Here is a 21,256-nt window from a genome sequence, read left to right as displayed (position 1 = left end):
AACCATTCTTTAATAGTCTTTATGAAAAGCCACTAAAAGGATTTTGAATTTTGATGGTTTCTTTACTTTTTTTTTTTTTAATGTCTCAGGCACTCCAACCTTTTGTTACACCAAACCTCATAGTCTCAGAGTAGGAAAGGCCATTGGAAGTCCTATAGCCCAGCTCCCCCAACATAATACATTTCTTTTTTCCCCTCAGTGGGCTTGTAAATATAAATAATTTAGTTACTATGAAAATATTTAAAGTTATCTATCTTATCTCTTACTTCCTTAGAAGTAGTATAGATCTTGGGATGCCTGGGTGGCTCAGTCAGCTAAACGTCCGACTCTTTATTTCGGCTCGGGTCATGATCCCAGGGTCATGGGGAACAAGCCCCGTGTCGGGCTCCGCACTGAACATGGAGCCTGCTTAAGATTATTTCTCTCCGGGGTGCCTGGGTGGCTCATTCAGTTAAGCATCTGACTCTTGATTTCAGCTCAAGTCATGACCTCATGGTTTTGTGAGTTTGAGCCCTGCATAGGGCTCTGCACTGACCACTTGGAGCCTGCTTGGGATTCTCCCTCTCTGCCTCTCCCCCTTGTTTGCTCTCTCTCTCTGTCTCTCTTAAAATAAGTAAACTTAAAAAAAAACAAGTAATCTCATCTTAACTTTCAGGCTCACCTTAATCAAAGGAGGAAAGCATTGTGGCTCCAGAGAAACCAGGGGTTTAAACATTAGTGAATTCCACTTACTAGCTGTATGGTTTGACATTTCAATCTTTATAATCCTTGATTTTCTTATTTGTAAGATAGAAGTATTAGTTGTAGCAATCTTACCAGCTTCTGGGAAAAATAAATGAGAGGACACATGAAAAGTGTTTGTCATGTTTTTTGGCACATGATACATGTTGGCATTTCTTATTTCGGGTAGTATGTCAGACCTTGGTTTGTGTCTTTCTTCTAATTTTTTTTTTTTTAAGCCAATTCTTAATATTTATGTGACCTTGGATGAGTGATTCTTTGCACTTTTTAAAAAGCCTGTCAGCATAGGGTTTGGCATTGAGAGGCTGCTAATGCTTCATTAATTGCAGTTGTTACTGTTGTTACGCAATAAAAGATAGGTCTGAAAAAATTCCTGGCTTCAGCATATATTTTATATAAATACTCAAGTTCTCCAAATTTGAGAACTTAACTCTGTAATGAGAAGATAAGCCTCATCATTTATGTTAGAGATGTTGATAAAATAAATCGAGTTTTAAGCTGAATGTTGTACAGTTCATAGGGATTAGATCCATCAAAGGCCTCTTGAATTTGAAATAGCCTCCCAGAAAAAGAATTATTAAATCGCTTTACTGATCTGATTCATTTTCTTGCTAGAGAGAGCATATCAGCAAGAAGGGCATGCAAATGACGGTAACATTAGAATCTCAGCAAATCTAGTTCTGACAAGTTTTCTTAAGATCTTCTTGAATTGAAGTGGATTGAAAGCCTTGTTGGCTAACTATAGAGCATTTGGGAGAATTTTATCCTTTTATGTAGTACATTTTCTATTACTTGCAATACCTGATATTATTAAAGATTTTGACAACATAACTAAAGTTATAAAGATCTATGTATTAGATGCATCATGTCTTGTCCTGTCCTCAAAAACACAAGAAAACCCCTGCTTTTAGTTGGCTTTCCATTTCTAGTAGTCTTACTGCCCTGGATTTAGCTGTCCAGCACCTGGAAGTAGTAGAGTTAGAATGTAGAAGTTTAGGGAGTGTTTTCTGTTTCTTTTTGGTAGTATGAAATAAGAGTTGGTGTCAGTCAGTATTCAAACATGTTTTAAGAAATGGTAGGCATTTATATTATTTGATTGGCCACTGGTTTTGAAATAAATTGAGCTTGCCATATGTAGAAAAATGACAAATTCTCTGAGTCTTAGAGAGAGATGAAGGTTTGAATAGAAAAGGAGACTTTGCCTTTCCAGATTTGTATATCTCACAAGAGCTCTAGTGGTGTGGGTGAGAGCCCAAAAGAAAATAAAGTATAGGGACACCTGGGTGGCTCAGTTGTTTAAGTGTTGTTTGACTTTTGATTTCGGCTCAGGTCATGATCTCCTGGTTCATGAGATTGAGTCCTGTGTCTGGCTCCGCTTTGAGCATGGAGCCTGTTTTGGATTCTCTCTCTGCTGCCACCAACCCCCCTCCCCCGCCTCCCCTGCCCTTTTCCCCAGCTCACACATTTGCTCTCACTCTCTCTCTCTCTTTCGAAAAAAAAAAAAAAGAAATGAAAGAAAGAAAATAAAGTATGTAGAAGAGAAGAGCTCAAAGAAGGAATCCCAGGAAGTGATTTTAGTTGGTATGGGAAAGGACCAGTGGAGTTGCTTTTGCGCATGGTAGGAGGAATCAAGTTGACACTTTTGCTCTTTCGCTGACTGCCTCTTGGGCTATTCCCAAGGGCTCTGGTCCTTTTCTCTTCTGGATGTTCTCTCCTGAGTAATGCAGTCTCACCTACGGTTTTTCCTCCCATGCATCTTCTGATCAAATTGATACTTTTGGCTTTGACGTGTGCTCCACACTCACATTTCAGATTGCCTTTTGGACATATCCACCTTGATATCCCCTCAAGTACCTCACCTTCAACCTATGCAAAACTGAACTTGTCCTCTTCCTCACATACTGAATTTGAGGTATTCAGAGGACACCCTAAGAATTTCTTTGTATTAATGCCATTGTGATTTATCTGTTCATTAGGCCAGAAATCTAGAGATTATTCTCTCTTTCCTTTTTCACTTCCACATCAGAACAGTCATTGTATATTTCACTAACATCTCCCTTGTTTAAGATTTGCTCTTTTATTTCCAGTCTTCTCTTCATTTGGCTCCTGGACTGTTTTTTTCATTAGACTCCAGTCTGGGCTTCCAGTGTCTGGTGTTGCTCTACTATAAACCATTGCCACACTGTTTACATAGCAGCCCATCCAAAATGTAAACTCTCTCACTTAAAGTACTTGGGTAACCTCTCGTTGCCATAAGGATAAGCCTTGAATCGGTAACATGGTTTATACAGTCTGTAGCACACAGTTTATACTTTTCCTGTCTAAAATCTCCTTGCTTCTCTCTCCATGTATTTCACGCCTGAACCGCTTAAAGACTTAGTCTTCCCCAGCTCCCTTTTCTCTTTCTTGCTAAAAACTAAACACCTGTTCTTTCCCAACTTAATTTTTCTGGATGACCTAGAAAATTTCTCCCCATCTTTGCAGACTCAACTCAGATGTTACCTCCTCTTTGGTTCTTTTGTACTTTATACTTTTTTGTTTGCTTATTTGTTTTCAGGTGCACTTACACGTTACATTGTATGCATTCTATTTGTACTTGTTTACATGCCTGTTTGCCTCTTTAGATTCTTGCCTTTTAAAAAAGGCTGTGGCTTATTTTAGAGTAACTCCGAACCTAGCATAATTGTTAGCAAAGAATAGATATTTAAAAATATGAATAGGGGCACCTGGGTGGCTCATTTGATTAAGTGTCTGACTTCGCTCCAGTCATGATCTCACAGTTCGTAAGTTTGAGCCCTGCGTTGAGCTCTGTGCTGACAGCTCAGAGCCTGGAGCCTGTTTCCGATTCTGTGTCTCCCTATTTCTGCCCCTTCTCCAACTCGCACTCGCGTGTGCGCTCTCTCTCTCTCTCTCTCTCTCAGAAATAAATAAATATTTAAAAAATATGAGTAATACACACATTTGTAACTGAAATATTTTTATATGCTATAGGAATAAAGAGCTTAAGAATAATAGTGGCCTTAGTATATCACGTTAGTTGGATTTCTTATTAGAGTTAACTATAAATTTCACTCAAATTAGCCACTATCCTTAAAAAAAAATGAAAAAGCACCAAAGAACTAAACTTCTTTTCTGAGAAACACATTTCCAGCAGATGGCATTATAAGACTATTTTTGTTTTTCTTATCGTTCTTTTTGGTGGTAGAATTAAAGTTTGTTTCTGGTTGCTATGGTTTCTAAAAAGATTGCATCTATATAAAATCATCTATGGGCAGATTGAATGGCCAGAAAAGCCTACTTAACACATCTCTAGGCTTCTGAGTCTATTATTTTCCCCAGCTAGTCAGCTAACACACTACAGTGGCCTCACACTTTCCCTCTCATTCCTTCCTTCATTGAAAAATATACTTATGGAAAACCTATTATATGTAGGCCCTTGGCTAGTGTCTGATGACCAAACAAAATAGATGTGGTTTTATTTCACCTGAGCCTTCCTTCATTTTCACACAGACCTTGAGTATTAGAACACCTAATGAAAGGTGTATTCTCTGGTGCCTTAGAGCTGTGGTCTAGAGCAAAATTTTCTTATTTACCAGCTCCCATTTGCCTTAGACAAGGTAGCTGATGACCCTGCCTTAGTTTCCTCCACTGTACAGTGGGGATAGTAGTTGTGCCTATCTTATAGGTGTATGTGAAGTAGTACAACAGTGCCTGGCTCAATAACTGTTAGCTATTATTATTTTTATTACTGTGTATGCTTTTGCTCCAGAGCCAGGAGCAAAACTCAAAGTGAGTTATATGCACTTTGGTGACAGGAATCTATAACCAATGGGTTGTCATCCAGCTGTCCCTGATGTACCTGAAGAGCTAAAGCTTCTGAAGGATTTTAAAAACCTGAGTAAAAGAAATATTTAATTGTGGTTTTATTAATACTTTAGAGGCAATGTATTTGGTTTAAATGGGTTCTTATCATATTTATGCTGCTGCTAATGTAATAACATGATAGTTAATTAAGCACCAACATTATGCAGGCTTCCTATAGAGACCAGGCTATCTGGGTTCTTGCCATTCAAATCCAGCAGTTGTGGTCAAAGCTCTGTGTATGGTACTGTTAGCAGCTTAGGTTAAGGTGAAACTTTCTCATTTGGTTCATGGCCTTCTGGGTCAGATAGCAAGTGCATGTGTACTGTGAAGGAAGAACTGAACCTATCATTTTTCTTATTGCAGATTCCACTGTGTAAAGTAATTAGATTCAACATAGACTACACAATTCATTTCATTGAGGAGATGATGCCTGAGGTAAGAGAAAAGGTTATTTAATAGCTTCATATAGTTTGCTCTTTTGTTTATTTCACACTCATTTGTTTAAAGCATTGAACTTGGTCAGCTCTGGCTATCTGCCATAGGAATGCCCTTAAAGTGTGGAGTTCACTGTTGGAAGGGCAGTGAGATGTAGCTCTAGGAGCAAGGTTAAAATTTGGGTCCTTTTTCAACTTCTACTGACCTGTTTTGGAACTTTTTTCTCCTCATGTTGCATTTACTGATGGTAACTTTACATCTGTTTCCAGTTTGTTTTGGAAAAGGGGACAGATTTTGGTTATTGGTCGTTATCGGAGAGGAAATTAGAACAGTGAAACCGAATCTGATAGCTGTTGGAATAATCTTATTCATTATCTCCAGTGACAAGATCAGTGCTTGATTCATTTTTCTTCCCATATATTTACATATTTTTCCTAATTGTTTTTCATTGCGGATGCTCAGCAGCTGATTTATCTAAATATATGCAAGAGGTTTAAAATTCCAAAGCAAGATTAATGCGAATCTCAGAATGATTCATTGCCTGATCTTGAATTTAGTGGTGTCAACAAATCACACTAAGAAATAGCAACTAGACAGCAAACAAGCTTGTGCACTTAACATTTGTTGAGTCGGGGTCGATTTCCTGAGCCCCCAGCTCTTCTTGCGAACCTTGTTTAACAGTGCGGCTTTGTCACGGGCAGTGGAGCACTGAGGGGGATTGACGAGCACGACACACATGCTTAGCTTGTACCTGCTTCATTCTGAGCGAGTCCTGGGAATTCTACCTGTCTTTCAAAAAAAGTAAAGAGAAGGGGCCACCCCTTCATTCTCCAGCTTAAAAGGGCTTTTTTGCTTCCTTTTGATTTTTAAGGTCATAAGCCTTCATTTGCTGTTGTAAAGGTTGATGACTTCTGGCGTGATCTCACACAGGGTGATTTGTGAACCCTGAGCAAGACAAGTGGGAAGAATTAGGAGACAAGTCTCACTTGTAAATATATCGTCTGTTAAGCTTGTTGATGGGAGAAATTTTGGTACTAGGTTTTGTAGTTTTTCTTAGCCCTTTATTTGCCTTCATTAAGAGTTTGAACTTTTTTGGGCACAAAAGACCTCTTTTTATGGTAACTCTGTAATAGTGATTCTGGGTGTTTGAAGGGTAAGGGTGAGCAGGGGTAGGGTTGGGGGACAAACCTATTAGAGCCTGTCAGTATGTGTGTGTGTGTGTGTAGTTTGAATTAACAAAAAGTCCCTAGGAGATTCTAATTCTGAGATTTATAAGTGGATTAGGAAAATACAAGGTTTTAATTTTTAAATTTCACATCATTTTATTTGTATGTTTGGAAGGGCTGAGTTCATATTTTTGTAGGAATTCTAATGGCATTATTGCCTACTTTATATAGCCAGCCAATTCGCTCTTATAGGACAGTGGCCATATTTTTTAGGAAATTACATGATTTTAGTATAGTTTTAATACACATTTTTTAAGACACTTGACTAGGACAAGTTGAATCTTTCGTTGATATATATTTGCTGTAGTATAGTAATTTGATTTTGGTTTATTTTTCAGAATTTTTGTGTGAAAGGACTTGAGCTCTTTTCGTTATTCCTGTTCAGAGATATTTTGGAATTGTATGACTGGAATCTTAAAGGTAAATAATAGGATATAAAGAAAAGTATAGTGCTTATAAAAGAATATTGTAATATGTGTAAAAACTTATGAAAGTGGGGAAACAGTTGAAATTTCCATTATTTTTGAAATACCCAGGGAAAAGTATATTATTCATAAGAACAGTTGTTATCATTTGATGTGAATAAGTTCTTATTTTAATACAGTTTGACAGTGTTCATTAGCTAAAATTACCATTATCCATTATCTGATGATACCTCAGAAGATGATACCAGTTACTATCAGTAACTACCTTGATTTATGTGCACTAGGGAAAATCTCATTAGTTAATATTTTAAATTTATTGACCTTTACTCTAATAAACTTCTTCTAAGATGACAGTTTACTAAGACAGAATTTTGGTTAGCCTTCAAAACACACACATACATTTTGAGCTGTATCAGTTTAAAATTAGTTCTTTTTAAAATTTTTTTTTTTTTAACATTTATTTTTGGGAGACAGAGTGTGAACGGGGGAGGGACAGAGAGAGGGGGAAACACAGAATCTGAAGCAGGCTCCAGGCTCTGAGCTGTCAGCACAGAGTTGGATGTGGGGCTCGAACTCACGAACTGTGAGCTCATGATTGCTTAACTGACTGAGCCACCCAGGCACCCCCAAAATTTAGTTCTTAGATAATTGTTCATTCCTTTGGAAGTATCTGTATTCCATCAGTCATTGACTTACCTAATTTTATTTTATTTTTTTATTTTTTTAATTTTTTTTTTCAACGTTTTTTATTTATTTTTGGGACAGAGAGAAACAGAGCATGAACGGGGGAGGGGCAGAGAGAGAGGGAGACACAGCATCGGAAACAGGCTCCAGGCTCCGAGCCATCAGCCCAGAGCCTGACGCGGGGCTCGAACTCACGGACCGCGAGATCGTGACCTGGCTGAAGTCGGACGCTTAACCGACTGCGCCACCCAGGCGCCCCGACTTACCTAATTTTAAAACAGTGTATTGATGGATGGCTTTTCAAACCAAGTTTTTAATGGCATTTCTCTCTTTTCCCCCCAGTTGTATTGATTAAAGTAGAACAGAATTAAAATACAAGCATATTGGGGCACCTGGGTGGCGCAGTCGGTTAAGCATCCGACTTCAGCCAGGTCACGATCTCGCGGTCCGTGAGTTCGAGCCCCGCGTCAGGCTCTGGGCTGATGGCTCGGAGCCTGGAGCCTGTTTCCGATGCTGTGTCTCCCTCTCTCTCTGCCCCTCCCCCGTTCATGCTCTGTCTCTCTCTGTCCCAAAAATAAATAAACGTTGGAAAAAAAAAAAAAATACAAGCATATTATATCATGCAGTAGTTCAGTTATAACAAGTCTTTATATTTTTGGATTTCTAAAAATAGTTTTCCTGTACATGTCATATACTAGGTATATCCTTGGGGCCTTTATTCTCCTCTGACTTTGGGGACTCCCCTCACTGCAGTCTTCATTGGGTGTTTGTGGCAGTTACCACATGATTGATTGAGCCGTTGGGGAGAAGAAGGGGTGGTGTTTTTTATGTCCCTACTTCTCTGGTGGTGTTTTGTTGTGGTTGTCATAAATCTTAGGAATTAAGTCGCAGCGTTTGTTTTCTAAGGCTGTTTTATTTATTTTTTCTTTCCTTTTCACTTGTTTGCTTTAGGCCCTTTGTTTGAAGACAGTCCTCCCTGCTGCCCAAGATTTCATTTCATGCCACGGTTTGTGAGGTTTCTTCCAGGTAAATCTTTTGGCTTGTCAGTGACCCAGTGTGATAGTGCATCTGAAAATAAGCCTGCTGTTCTCCTTTCAATCTTTATGGACAACTTCCCATCTCAGATACTGTTAATTATCTACTTCTTAGGTCAGGAATGAAATGTAAAATTACACATTCTGATTTGTACCCCTGTATAATATATGATAGCCCCAAATTAGATGAGCAGTGGACAAGCGATTTATAAATTTTGAAGATCTAGATAAAGTATCATGCAAGTATTAAAATTAATATGGGAAAACTATGACTCTAAAAAATGCATATAGTTAGTTGGAAAACAATTGGTATAAAATTGTATATGGACTATGATTATAACTAAGGCAAAAATTACTGCAATAATAGGTATATTAATGTACTGTATTATAGGTGGTTTTTTTCCTATTTTTTTTGACACATGCTTTTATGCATTTTATCGTGAAAAAATAAGTCATTTTCTCACTAAGTAAATGTATTACTTTTTAATTTTCATTTATTTATTTTTTTATTTTAGACAAAATACGAGTGGGGAGAGGGGCAGAGGAGGGGTGGCAGGGTGGGGGAGAGAATCCCAGGCAGGCTCCATACCCAGTGTGGAGCCTGATGTGGGGCTTGATCCCAAGATCCTGGGATCATGACCTGAGCCAAGATCAAGAGTCAGACACTCAACCAACAGAGCCACCCAGGAGACCCTTTAATTTTTTTAAAGCAGTATTTTAAGTTTTACATTTTTTTTTCAAGAGTCTAGCTATGTGATATGGTATTCTATTTAGCATTTTTAAAAATGGCAAGGTTTTCTTTTTTTTTTTTTTTTTATGAAATTTATTGTCAAATTGGTTTCCATACAACACCCAGTGCTCATCCCAAAAGTGCCCTCCTCAATACACATCACCCACCCTCTCCTCCCTCCCACCCCCCATCAACCCTCAGTTTGTTCTCAGTTTTTAACAGTCTCTTATGCTTTGGCTGTCTCCCACTCTAACCTCTTTTTTTTTTTTTTTTTTTCCTTCCCCTCCCCCATGGGTTTCTGTTAAGTTTCTCAGGATCCACATAAGAGTGAAACCATATGGTATCTGTCTTTCTCTGTATGGCTTATTTCACTTAGCATCACACTCTCCAGTTCCATCCACGTTGCTACAAAAGGCCATATTTCATTCTTTCTCATTGCCACGTAGTATTCCATTGTGTATATAAACCACAATTTCTTTATCCATTCATCAGTTGATGGACATTTAGGCTCTTTCCATAATTTGGCTATTGTTGAGAGTGCTGCTATGAACATTGGGGTACAAGTGCCCCTATGCATCAGTACTCCTGTATCCCTTGGATAAATTCCTAGCAGTGCTATTGCTGGGTCATAGGGTAGGTCTATTTTTAATTTTCTGAGGAACCTCCACACTGCTTTCCAGAGTGGCTGCACCAATTTGCATTCCCACCAACAGTGCAAGAGGGTTCCCGTTTCTCCACATCCTCTCCAGCATCTATAGTCTCCTGATTTGTACATTTTGGCCACTCTGACTGGCGTGAGGTGATACCTGAGTGTGGTTTTGATTTGTATTTCCCTGATAAGGAGCGACGCTGAACATCTTTTCATGTGCCTGTTGGCCATCCGGATGTCTTCTTTAGAGAAGTGTCTATTCATGTTTTCTGCCCATTTCTTCACTGGGTTATTTGTTTTTCGGGTGTGGAGTTTGGTGAGCTCTTTATAGATTTTGGATACTAGTAAAATGGCAAGGTTTTCAATGAAATCTTTGGATGCGTTTTTGTTTGCAAAATCTTTACCTAAATGAATTCATCCCTAGAATCTCCTTCTGGCGTCACACTTTCTGGTGACATCTTTCTATTCCTCCAGCCTCTTATGCCCTAGTCTGTTTGCTTCTACCTGAATCTGTCTTCCCTTTTCTCCCTGTGTGGAGCCACCTTTCTTTGCCTTCTCTCTTCAGTCTTGTGCTCTGACGTCTATCTCTCAGCTCTACTGACCTCAGCCCCTTGTGCTAGCCACCAACCTCCATTGAAATATCAGTTTAGGGGCGCCTGGATGGCTCAGTCAGTTAAGCGGCCGACTTCAGCTCAGGTCACGATCTCGCGGTCCGTGAGTTCGAGCCCCGTGTCAGGCTCTGGGCTGAGGGCTCAGAGCCTGCAGCCTGCTTCCGATTCTGTGTCTCCCTCTCTCTCTGCCCCTCCCCTGTTCATGCTCTGTCTCTCTCTGTCTCAAAAATAAATAAAACGTTAAAAAAAAAAAATTAAAAAAAAAGAAATATCAGTTTGGCCATTTGCCTTTTCTTGTTCTGTATATGGGCCACTAAGTGATACTGGAGAAAAACAATTAGCTGCTGCAATAGATCTGTGGTCTACAATTTCATCTGGGGAGCTTTTCAGAGTGTAAACTTTCTGCCCACATCTGCATATCAGCAATTTCAGGAGGTCAGCCCTGTGTTCATGCTCTCCTTCTCATGCCTCTTGTCCTCCTGGGTGCTGGAGACCTTGCCTCCCCATGCCTCAGAACCCTCGTATGAGCCTGTCAGACCTTGGTCCATTCACAGCCTGGCTTTGCCTGGGCGCCCTACCCCCTCTAATCTGTCCCCACCCCCTTGCAGCTGCTGATGCCAAAGCTGTCCTCCCAAAAACCACATCAGTTTCAGTCTCTTCCCTGATGTGGTACCTGGGCTCTTGACCCTCTCTTCTGTGTGCTGAGCTCTTTTCGCTTTCCTCCTAGCTCTCTGATTTGTCTTTTATGGCTTTTGTTTCTTGTCTACTCATTCTAGTTTAGATTTTCCTCAAGATTTTGTCCTTGATACTCTTCCCTTAGTTGAGACACTCAGTCACAATGGCTTATTTTTATTTTAGAGTAGCGTTACTTATATTTTTGGTATTATTGTTAATGCTTATTTTATTGGAAAGTTTCATTTGGAAAATGCATTCAAAAGCTTTTCTCCTTTGTACAGCTGGTTTTATTTTATTGAGAAGTCCTTTTTTCTTTTCATGTGAATGTATCTCTGATTTTATAATGGAACTTTAGCAACGAACTTACTAGAAAATGGTGTTAGAGTGAGCTTGTTGAAAGCCTTTCCTTTCTCTATCTGTCTGCCTCTAGGCACTTTATAACCAAACAAATTCTAAGAGAAAGTGGACAGTTTTAAAATCATCTTAAAGAAAAATCTTATGTCAGATATTTACTTTGTGGGATTTGAACTCCTACAAAATGTTTCCTATAACTATGTAGGGATAACATTTAGTTTGTCATAAAGAAAAAGGTTTCTTGATTTATTTTTAAGCAGGATTTACTTTTCCTTGGACTTCCTTTTGGAAATATATATATTAAAAAGCCCTGAAATATACAGAAAAATATTTAACATATAAAATGCATTTTGGTATTGGGTGGCAAATTATGATTGATTTGTTTTCCACAATACGATTTCATTAAAATCTTTTAGAAAATGGTGAATAAAAAACATTTTAATATATTATTTTTATTGTTGTTTGTGCAGAGGCTGTTTCTACATAGTTGTCATCATACTAATGTATGATTTGCATCCCAGTTTTCACTAATTCATTGAGTAGATGGATACTTTTAAAGAATGGGGTATATAGTACCAAATTTCTTCTCTAAAGAATAACATCAGTTTATGCTGCCATGAAAAATGCATTATTAGTCATCTTCACATTTTGGACCCTCCCTCCTTTTTTCTTCACTTCTTCCTTCCTTCCTGTAACTTCATGAGGCTAAGGAGTAAACAGTGTCTGTCTTGTATCAGTGCTAACATACTACTTGGCACATAGCAGGAACTCAATAAATATTTGTTTACTGACTTCAATTGATCACAGTAGTGCCTTAGTTAATTATTCCTGTATTTTGTTACTAATAAGAGTGAATGTACTTTCAAATGTTCTCTGGTATTGTCTCTCATTTTTAAAAATAAAATTTTTAATGTTTATTTTTGAGAGAGAGAGTGACAGAGTGTGAGCGGGGGAGGAGCAGAGGCGGGGTGGGGGGGGGGCGGGGGACACAGAATCTGAAGCAGGCTCCAGGCTCTGAGCTGTCACCACAGAGCCTGACACAGGGCTCAAACCTATAAACTATGAGATCATGACCTGAGCCAAAGTCGGATGCTTAACTAACTGAGCCACCCAGGTGCCCCTTGTATTGTCTCTCATTTTTAAAAAGTAAACCGTTGGGGCGCCTGGGTGGTGCAGTCGGTTAAGTGTCCGACTTCAGCCAGGTCATGATCTCGCGGTCCGTGAGTTCGAGCCCCGCGTCAGGCTCTGGGCTGATGGCTCAGAGCCTGGAGCCTGTTTCGGATTCTGTGTCTCCCTCCCTCTCTGCCCCTCCCCCGTTCATGCTCTGTCTCTCTCTGTCCCAAAAATAAATAAACGTTGAAAAAAAAGTAAACCGTTGAAGTATAACACAAACACTGAAAAATGCCCATATCATAAATATAAGACTTCAGTGAATTTCAACAGTGAATATGACTGTGTACTCATTACCCAGATCAAGATTATCAGCATCCAAGATCCCCTTTGCAGTCACCTCCCTGCTCCTCAAGGGTAGCCTCTGTTCTGACTTAAAATCACCATGTTAGCTTTGCTTGTTTTTTAATGATAAAAGCTATAATTGTGTGTTCCTTTTTATTTTTGTCTTATTTTGCATTAAGAGTTTTTGAGACACTTGGTATACTTAACTGTAGTTGGCTCATTCTCATTACTGCATAGTATTATATGGTATGACTAAGATGTGTTCAACCTATCTGTGATTAATGGGCACTTGGGTTTTGTCAGTTTTTGGCTCTGTCAGATACCATACATATGTTCATCGTTATACTTGTACATGCCTTTTGGTGAGTGTGTATTTGTGCTTTCTCATTGTGGATATATACCTAGGAGTGGAGTAGAAATTTTGGTTGTGTTTATATTAAGCTTTGTAGATAATTTCTAACAGTTTCCCAAAATGGTTGTTTCATTTTCCATCCCCACCCGTAGTATTATATGACCTTTCAAGTTATTCTGCATTCTCACCAACACCTGGCATTTTTCTTTCTTTTTCAAGTTAGCCATTTTGTTGAGTGTTCAGAGGTATCACATTATTGTTTTAATTTTCATTTCCCTAATGACTTATGAAATGGAGCATCATTTCATATATTAACTATTTGGATATTGTCTTTTGAAGTGTCTGTTTAAGTCTTTAGCTTATTTTTCTACTCAGTGATGTCTGCCTTTTTCTCATTTATTTGTAGGTATATAGTATATGGATTATAGATGAGACTTCTGTGAGATGTATAGATTGCTAATACCTCCTCTGTTGATTGCTTTTTCATTATCTTAATGGTGATTTTTGATGAACATAAATTCTTAATTTTAACATAGTCTATACCCAATTTTCCTTTTATGTTTAGAGCTTTTTGTATCTTGTTTATGAAATCTTTGCCTATCTTAAGGTCATCAAGATACTCTCCTGTATTTTCTAGAAATTAGATCTTTAATATGTCTCAAAATTTGTTTCTCTAATTGGTATAAGAATCAAGATTCCTTTTTTTAAATATGGACATCCAGTTGACCCTGCACCATTTATTGGAAAGATCATTCTTTCTTCACAGAATTGAAGTGTTACCTTTACCCTTTATTGGCTCAACTGTGTGTGTGTGTGTGTGTGTGTGTGTGTGTGTGTATGTATGTACACAAATAATACAAAAGTGTGTAAAGCAAAAAAGTAAACATCCCCTTCTAGAAGGGTGAAAATGAGTAAGTGCTATAAATGGTTTGGTTTGTATTCGTTTTAATCCATATAGGGAAAATTATGCTTTTCTTCTTCAAGTGGGATAACACTAAATATGTTATACAGCTTGCCTTTTTTTACTTGACTATTTTAGACATCCGCTATAAAAATACATTGCCTTATTCTTTAATACCTTCATAGCATTCTGTAGTATGAATGGACATTAATTTTTTGGACAGTTCCTCTAGTGACGAATATTTTAGAGATCTCTGTTCTTTTCTCCAGTACATATAAATACTTCGACAATAGTCTTGTACATCTTCTATGAGCTAGAGTTCTAGAAGTGAAATTATTTGTTAAGACAGTATGCACATTTTAAATCTAGAAAGATGTTGCCCACATGTTCTCTAGAAAGGACATAATAGGTAGTTCTAACCAACATTTTTAACAGTATCCTTTTTCTATGTATCTGTCCACATTGGATATTATGTCTTTTATAGTTTGTCCATCTGACAGGCAAAACGTAATCTCATGGTGATTATTTGCATCTTACTTGAACTCTTATGAGAAAGAGCAGCTTTCATATATTTCAGGTATTTAATGATCCTCTCATTCTCATTTACTTTTCATTTATATCAATTTATTATATCTAATTGACAGTGTATCAGTCATCATAATTTTTCTTTAGTTCCCTAGTTTACACAGTTTTGAAGGCAGTGGTTTCATTTGCTCCATACAGATTTATCCAAAATTAAGCTTATAGTTTAAACCAAGGATTATTTAATGCAGGCCAGTTTACCAGGAGTCAAATCACAGAGCAACTAGTTTATTGAGATTTTAAGGATTTTCTCAAGTTTTTGTTTCTTTCCAATCCCTACCTCTACCTTTGATAGCCAGACTATTGATAAGAGCTCTTCTTGAATTAAAGGTTTTATTCTTGCTCTACCTGGGGCCAAGGCAGGGTATAACTCAAGACAGGACGCTGTACTTCTGGGAAACCTGGTCATTGCTTACATCATCACTGTAGTAAACCCTCGGAATTCCTGAATCCGTTTTGCAAATCTGTTTATTACCTTGCAAATTGATTTCTGGAAATTGCCCCATTCTGGAGAAGCAGTTTTCAAGGCATGGCTGAGAGAGAGCCAGAGGGGGAGACTATCTCAAAATTCCCAGGGGGCCAAGTGTAGTGGGATAAAAACATCAATTGATATAGCATCTTAATATAACTGTCTATTTGGAGAGTGATTTTTTGAGGGGGGAGTTTAGAAAATACCTGTTAATACACATTTTCAAAAGTTGAGATTATGTGCAGACATGTTAGCAGGAATATACAGGAAACATAATAATGCAGTTATACAGTTATTCTCCATGTAGGAAAGAGGAAGGTATTTTTATAGTTCTTAAAATAACTATTACACCATTGAAAAATACTTGTTTAACCAGCCATATTCTTAACACAGATTCCCTAACAAATTGTCCCCCCCCCATATAAATAATCAAGCAATATAAGCTGAGAGAATTGGGTCTCTGAGAAACAGTTTATAAAGTCTGTCAGTTCGTTAATGACTGTCCAGATTCATTCCCTGAAACACAAACTCCAGTTCTTCCCGAATAATGAGCCGTTGTCACAGCTCCAGTCCCAGTGCTGGCAGAATTCCTGCTAACCTTAGCTTACCCGCTCTCATTTCTCATTTATATCATGTCCTATTTATCTCAGCCAATGAGATAAAAATTACTTCCTAGCCCTCAGTGACATAGTTCCATAAATCCCCAACATAAACATGTAGCAAAACAGACAAACCAAAAGAGCCAATTCATTAACATTAGTAAATTCATGGCAGTCTGCGAGCAAGTGGCCATGTTATTTATCTGCTTCAGAAAATCATTCCACAAGTATTTATGGAGTGACTTTTTTACCGGGCTGGGTGTGAGGGATGCAGCCCTTGCCCCACAGGCTCTGGCAGGACTCTGGTCTCATCTTCCTTTTCTTACATTCCACAAGGATTGCGCCCCAGTACTGGACCTGGAGCAGTGCCTTGATCCTCCCCTGGGTAAACCTTTCATCTCCGGTTATCTGTCCTGAGTTTCTGCTTTGTCACAGTGGTAAATACCTATCTTTTTAGGTGTTAGTTGCCATTTAAAATATTTAGCAGGTTTCAGCATGGATTTACAATTTCTCCTTCAGCATTACCGACTTTGCACCGATGTGTATGTTTTTACATGGCTCTAGTTTTGATGCTGCTATAAAGCTCTCTTTTCTCATTAGCAGCTTTGTATGTGAACTAGGTAAAAGCATTCTTAGGAGCATTTGGTGGCCTTTTTTCTTTATCTTGCTGGTATTCTTCTCCTAAATTGGGCTTTGCCCTTGGTTTGTAGGCTCAGGTATTCCCCTCTTCCAATACTTTTTGGTTTTTTAGACTTTTTGCTTTAAATTCATAGCACTTAGTCTATTTCATTTCTGTTTTGTTTTGTTTGTTTGTTTGTTTATTTATTTATTTATTTTTAAATTTACATCCAAGTTAGCATATAGTGCAACAGTGATTTCAGGGGTAGATGCCTTGATGCCCCTTACCCATTTAGCCCATCCCCCCCTCCCACAACCCCTCCAGTAACCCTCTGTTCTCCATATTTAAGAGTCTCTTATGTTTTGTCCCTCTCCCTGTTTTTATATTATTTTTGCTTCTCTTCCCTTGTGTTATCTGTTCTGTGTCTTAAAGTCCTTATGTGAGTGAAGTCATATGATATTTGTCTTTCTCTGACTAATTTTGCTTAGGATAATACCCTCTAGTTCCATCCTCGTAGCTGCAAATTCTATTTCACTTCTCCTTGCGGGGCTAGGAAGTCAGCCCTCCGTAACTGCTAGTAGGGAGGTTCTAGTGCTCTTTTGTATACCTGGCGTTGCATGTATTTGCTCCTTCCACCGTACACCAGTCTCCCCAAATAAAATCTGAGTGTTTTTTTCTAATCCTTAGAACAACACTCTCCACCTTCCTATGGCATCCTGGGCTTCTGTTGGATCCTTGTAGGCTCAGAGTTCTCTTTAGGGGTACTACCAAATGTAGAGATTATGAGCCAAATATTATTTTATTCTTTTCTTGGTTCCTAGTGAATCTAGTCAGTGTGGTAGTTCTTCTCGGGGCTCTCTAGGGTTCCTTTCTCTCTGCTGTTCTGTATGTATACACATGTAGCATACATCAGCGTATTCTGGTTTTAAAGTTCTCTTGTCCATCTGTTTGCCTCAGACCCCCTGGAAGTAGAGACCAGTGGGGGCTCAGACAGAGAGGCATTGTGGCTTTGCCCGGCTCCTTAGCAAAGAGGGGAACATCATGGATTGAGGAAGACATCTTATATGCAGGGAGATTGAAATGTTTTTTTGGGACAGACTCTGAGAAATATGCCCTTAACAGTGGAAGTTTGTTAATCAAAGGTGACTCTTGGATTTAAAGCAGATGTTTTGTCATGAGGCATAAAAAGATTTCGCTGCTGTGAGCAGTATTCTGAATCAGTAGGTGGAGCATGTCTTCATGTGGGTTGATTGTATTTTAGTCACTTCTTGGACTTTTTCTTTTTTCTTTCTTTCTTTTTTGTTTTTTGGAGACTCTGTATCTTTGATTAAGGGAACTCTGTTTTCAGAATGCTATCTACGAAGATTCCTCTAGGAACTGTTGTGATTAATCATTATTAGCTTACATATGTCTTGAGGACCTGGAGCTTGTGTTTTTGTTTGTTTTTTTCCATGGCTGTGACAGGGCACCACTCATAGTGCCTGGCACATAATGGTAAAAACCCTGCTCCCTTGTGAGAATAGAATGCAGAGCTCTTACTGTGCTCTGTAAAAGCTGTGCAAGATCTGACTTCCCTGCAACCTCTTTCGTACTCTGTTCCTTACTTCACTCCATCCACGGTGGCCTCTTTGCAGTTCCTAGAACACATCGGTCCCGCTTTCCATAGGACTTCTGCTGTTTTTTTCTATCTGAGACACTCTTCTCCCAGATTGCTGCATGGTGGGTTCCTCTGCTTCTTTCTAGTCTTTGCTCACATGACACCTGTCTGAAGACTCCTTTCCTGACCACCATTTTAAATACAGCCGTAGTGCCTTGCCCATTTTGATTCTGCTTCACGGAAGAATGTTCATCTTGACCTGCTCTGTCATGTAGTTGTTTTTTTATGGTCTCTTTCCCTTCTCTGGAATATAAGGGGTTTTAGCTGTTTAGGTCACCATTGTGTCTCCAGGGTCTAGAAGAGTGCCTGCTGCATAATAGGTGCTCAGTAAATACTTATTGCATATAAGCAAGTATTTAGTGAATGAATGCATGCCTACATATATAGTAGCTCTAGAGCAGCAATGCTGTCCAGTTCTATAACAGCATCTAAGATTTAAAAAAAAATACAGATCAAAAAGGAATTTTGATCTTTAGTTTCTTCTTTCTCAGATGTGTAATCCTGTCCAGGCTCCTATCTCACAGCAACTTATATAAAGATCTTTTATCCTCTTTCTAGTAACCCAAATTCCTTGGGTACCACTAATCCCTCTAGCACAAATAGGACACTCTCATCTGTGCCCACCCATCCCCATAATCTTGGTCCCCTTGTTTCTCCATGAAGTGTTTGGCCCTATGTTGCAGTTCCTAGCATATCTCCTGACCTGGGGAGGGTGGTCATTGTTCTCCATACCTTCAGACCTCTTGTCCTTCCTTGGGTCGAGATTAGGCAAAGAAAAGGGGTACAAGGTGGTTGCATACATTGGTCAAGAAGTTAAGCCCAAAGAGACGGCAGAAGCATGTGAACACAAAATTAATGACCACATTATATTAATGTCTTTGGTTCATCAAGTACCAGATTAATTGGCTCTTTCCAAGGTACTTTAATTATGTCCTTTGTTGTTTTTATGCTCTGTACTTGGTAATATATGCTTCTGTAAGCCTCAGAGTACTCGGTATTTTTTCCGTGTACTAACTCCATAATGATCTTCACGATATTAGTACAGGCTTTTTAGTGCTATTCATCACGGCAGGTGCAGCACATTAGCACCAAAAAATTAGACCATAATGCAACAATAGCTTATTGGAAACATCCATAAATACCTCATAAAAGCTTAGAATTTCCTTAAGACAGTAACATCACTTCTAAAGAGCTTTCATCTGTTACCTTAGAAGGAATGATAAAATATTTAAGACATAACATAGTTCTGTATATTATAAACTGTGGCTCTTTATGCTAGGTGGTTTTAAATTTATTTAGGTAGGCACTTTTTTTATATTCATGCCTCACAAATGGAGCCTTTTATCATTTATAATGTTGTTGTTGCCATTTTAGTAAATGAGATGGTTTATGAGCACTGTTCATCAGTGAAACAAATGGCTTTTGTATTATTTGGCACCTGGTTAAACAATGTAAATTCTAAATTACTTTTTTATAAATGTCCTTTTTTCCCCTTATTGTTTTGTTTTTCCTTATTCGGCTGATGATTGGCTGTTAAGTAGCCTTATTTTTCCCTCTCTTCCACTCCTACTCTAGATGGAGGAAAGGAGGTGCTGTCCATGCACCAGATTCTCCTTTACTTATTACGGTGTAGCAAAGCCCTGGTTCCCGAAGAGGAGATCGCCAATATGCTTCAGTGGGAAGAACTTGAATGGCAGAAATACGCAGAAGAATGCAAAGGCATGATCGTCACCAACCCTGGAACGGTATGTTCTGGTGCTTTCACGTTCTGAGACTGAATTACATGTTCTGAGACTCTTTCCGGGTTTGAATGTTGACAAAAACAGTAACAAAACATTTTAAAAGTTTTAAGTATTCATTCTTGTCCTTTGAATAATTTTCCCTATTTAAAATTTCATTTTATTTTTTTAATGTTTATTTATTTATTTGGGGGGGGCAGAGAGAAAGGGAAACAGAACCCTAATCAGGCTCCACATTGTCAGCACAGAGCCCATTGTGGGGCTTGATTCCACAAACCATGAGATCATGACCTGAGCTGAAATCGAGAGTCAGGTGCTTAATGACTGAGCCACCCAGGTGCCCCAAGTAATTTTTCCTTTTAAATATTTAGTAAAAAAAAAAAAAAAAATTGACAAGGGAGTCATATTGAGTAGTAAATTTCTCTGATTAGTAAATTTTGCCCATTATGGAGAATTTAAAAGTTTTTAGATATGTTCATATCTGATTTTTTTCTGAGTATAAAAGTAACATACTTCACTATAGAAAATTAAGATAATAGAGAAAACATCCCAGAGAAGACAATAAAAGTTATCCATGGTTCCATTTTCCAGAGATATTACTATTTACTTTTCTAACCTCTTTAGAGACTTTCATATTGTTTTAAAACAAAATTGGCATCATACAATTAAATATTAATATTCAGATGTTTTTCTTTTCTTCCTCTTCCAGAAACAACCATAAAATTAATTTTTCATAGTCTTAGTTTCTTTATGAGTATAATTTGAAAAGGCTCCTAAGTTATTTAATTTACCCCCTATTATTGGACACCTAGGTTGCTTCCAGAGTTTTGCTGTCACAAATAGTGCTGTAGTGAATTTGTATATGCATATATAAACACATATATACATAAATATGTATGTATCATTGATTATGTGTCCGTTTAGTGTTTTAGGAAGAAGTCCCATAAATGATATTAGTAGGCTGAAGATATACACATTTTAAAAAGTTTTTATTTATTTATTTTGAGAGAGACAGAGTATGAGCAGGGGAGGGGCAGAGAAAGGGAGAATCTCAAGCACGCTCTGCACTGTTAGTGCAGAGCCCGACAGGGGACTCAAACTCATGAAACTGTGAGATCATGGCCTGAGCTGAAACCAAGAGTTGGATGCTCAACTGACTGAGCTACCCAGGAGCCCCTGAAGATACGCACATTTTTAAGGCTTTTGATACATGTTGTAAATTGCCTTCTAGAAAGGTTCTAAAATTTGCACTTTGACCGGGAGTATATGAGCATGTCCATGTCTTCATATTGGTTATAGTATACTAGTTTAACAAAAATACTATCAATTTACCCGGGGGGAAAATTATGTAGTTCAGTATTTATTTTGGTTTCTAGCAAAAATTGGTATTTTAAATGTTTCTTGGCCTTTCATGTTTTCTTTTGATAATGACCTATTACTATCTCTTGTCTAATT

General features: G+C 38.2%; 1 protein-coding gene across 7 annotated transcripts in view; it reads left to right on the top strand.

Annotated features, from left to right (window-relative positions):
* DROSHA (drosha ribonuclease III) overlaps window positions 1-21,256 on the top strand; it is a 127,871-nt gene that overhangs the window by 34,413 nt on the left and 72,202 nt on the right. For all 7 annotated transcript variants that reach the window (XM_086676407.1, XM_086676417.1, XM_086676419.1 and 4 more), the window contains 4 exons: window positions 4,969-5,040; window positions 6,605-6,686; window positions 8,327-8,401; window positions 19,638-19,807. In XM_086676407.1, coding sequence (XP_086532533.1) covers window positions 4,969-5,040; window positions 6,605-6,686; window positions 8,327-8,401; window positions 19,638-19,807 — 399 coding nt within the window. The remainder of the gene's footprint in view (window positions 1-4,968; window positions 5,041-6,604; window positions 6,687-8,326; window positions 8,402-19,637; window positions 19,808-21,256) is intronic.

The sequence above is a fragment of the Puma concolor genome, chromosome A1, assembly GCF_028749965.1.
Source record: "Puma concolor isolate L17-30 chromosome A1, mPumCon1.1.hap2, whole genome shotgun sequence".
NCBI lineage: Eukaryota > Metazoa > Chordata > Mammalia > Carnivora > Felidae > Puma > Puma concolor.
Note: the sequence above shows the minus strand (reverse complement) of the source record. Positions and strands in the feature narration are given on the sequence as shown.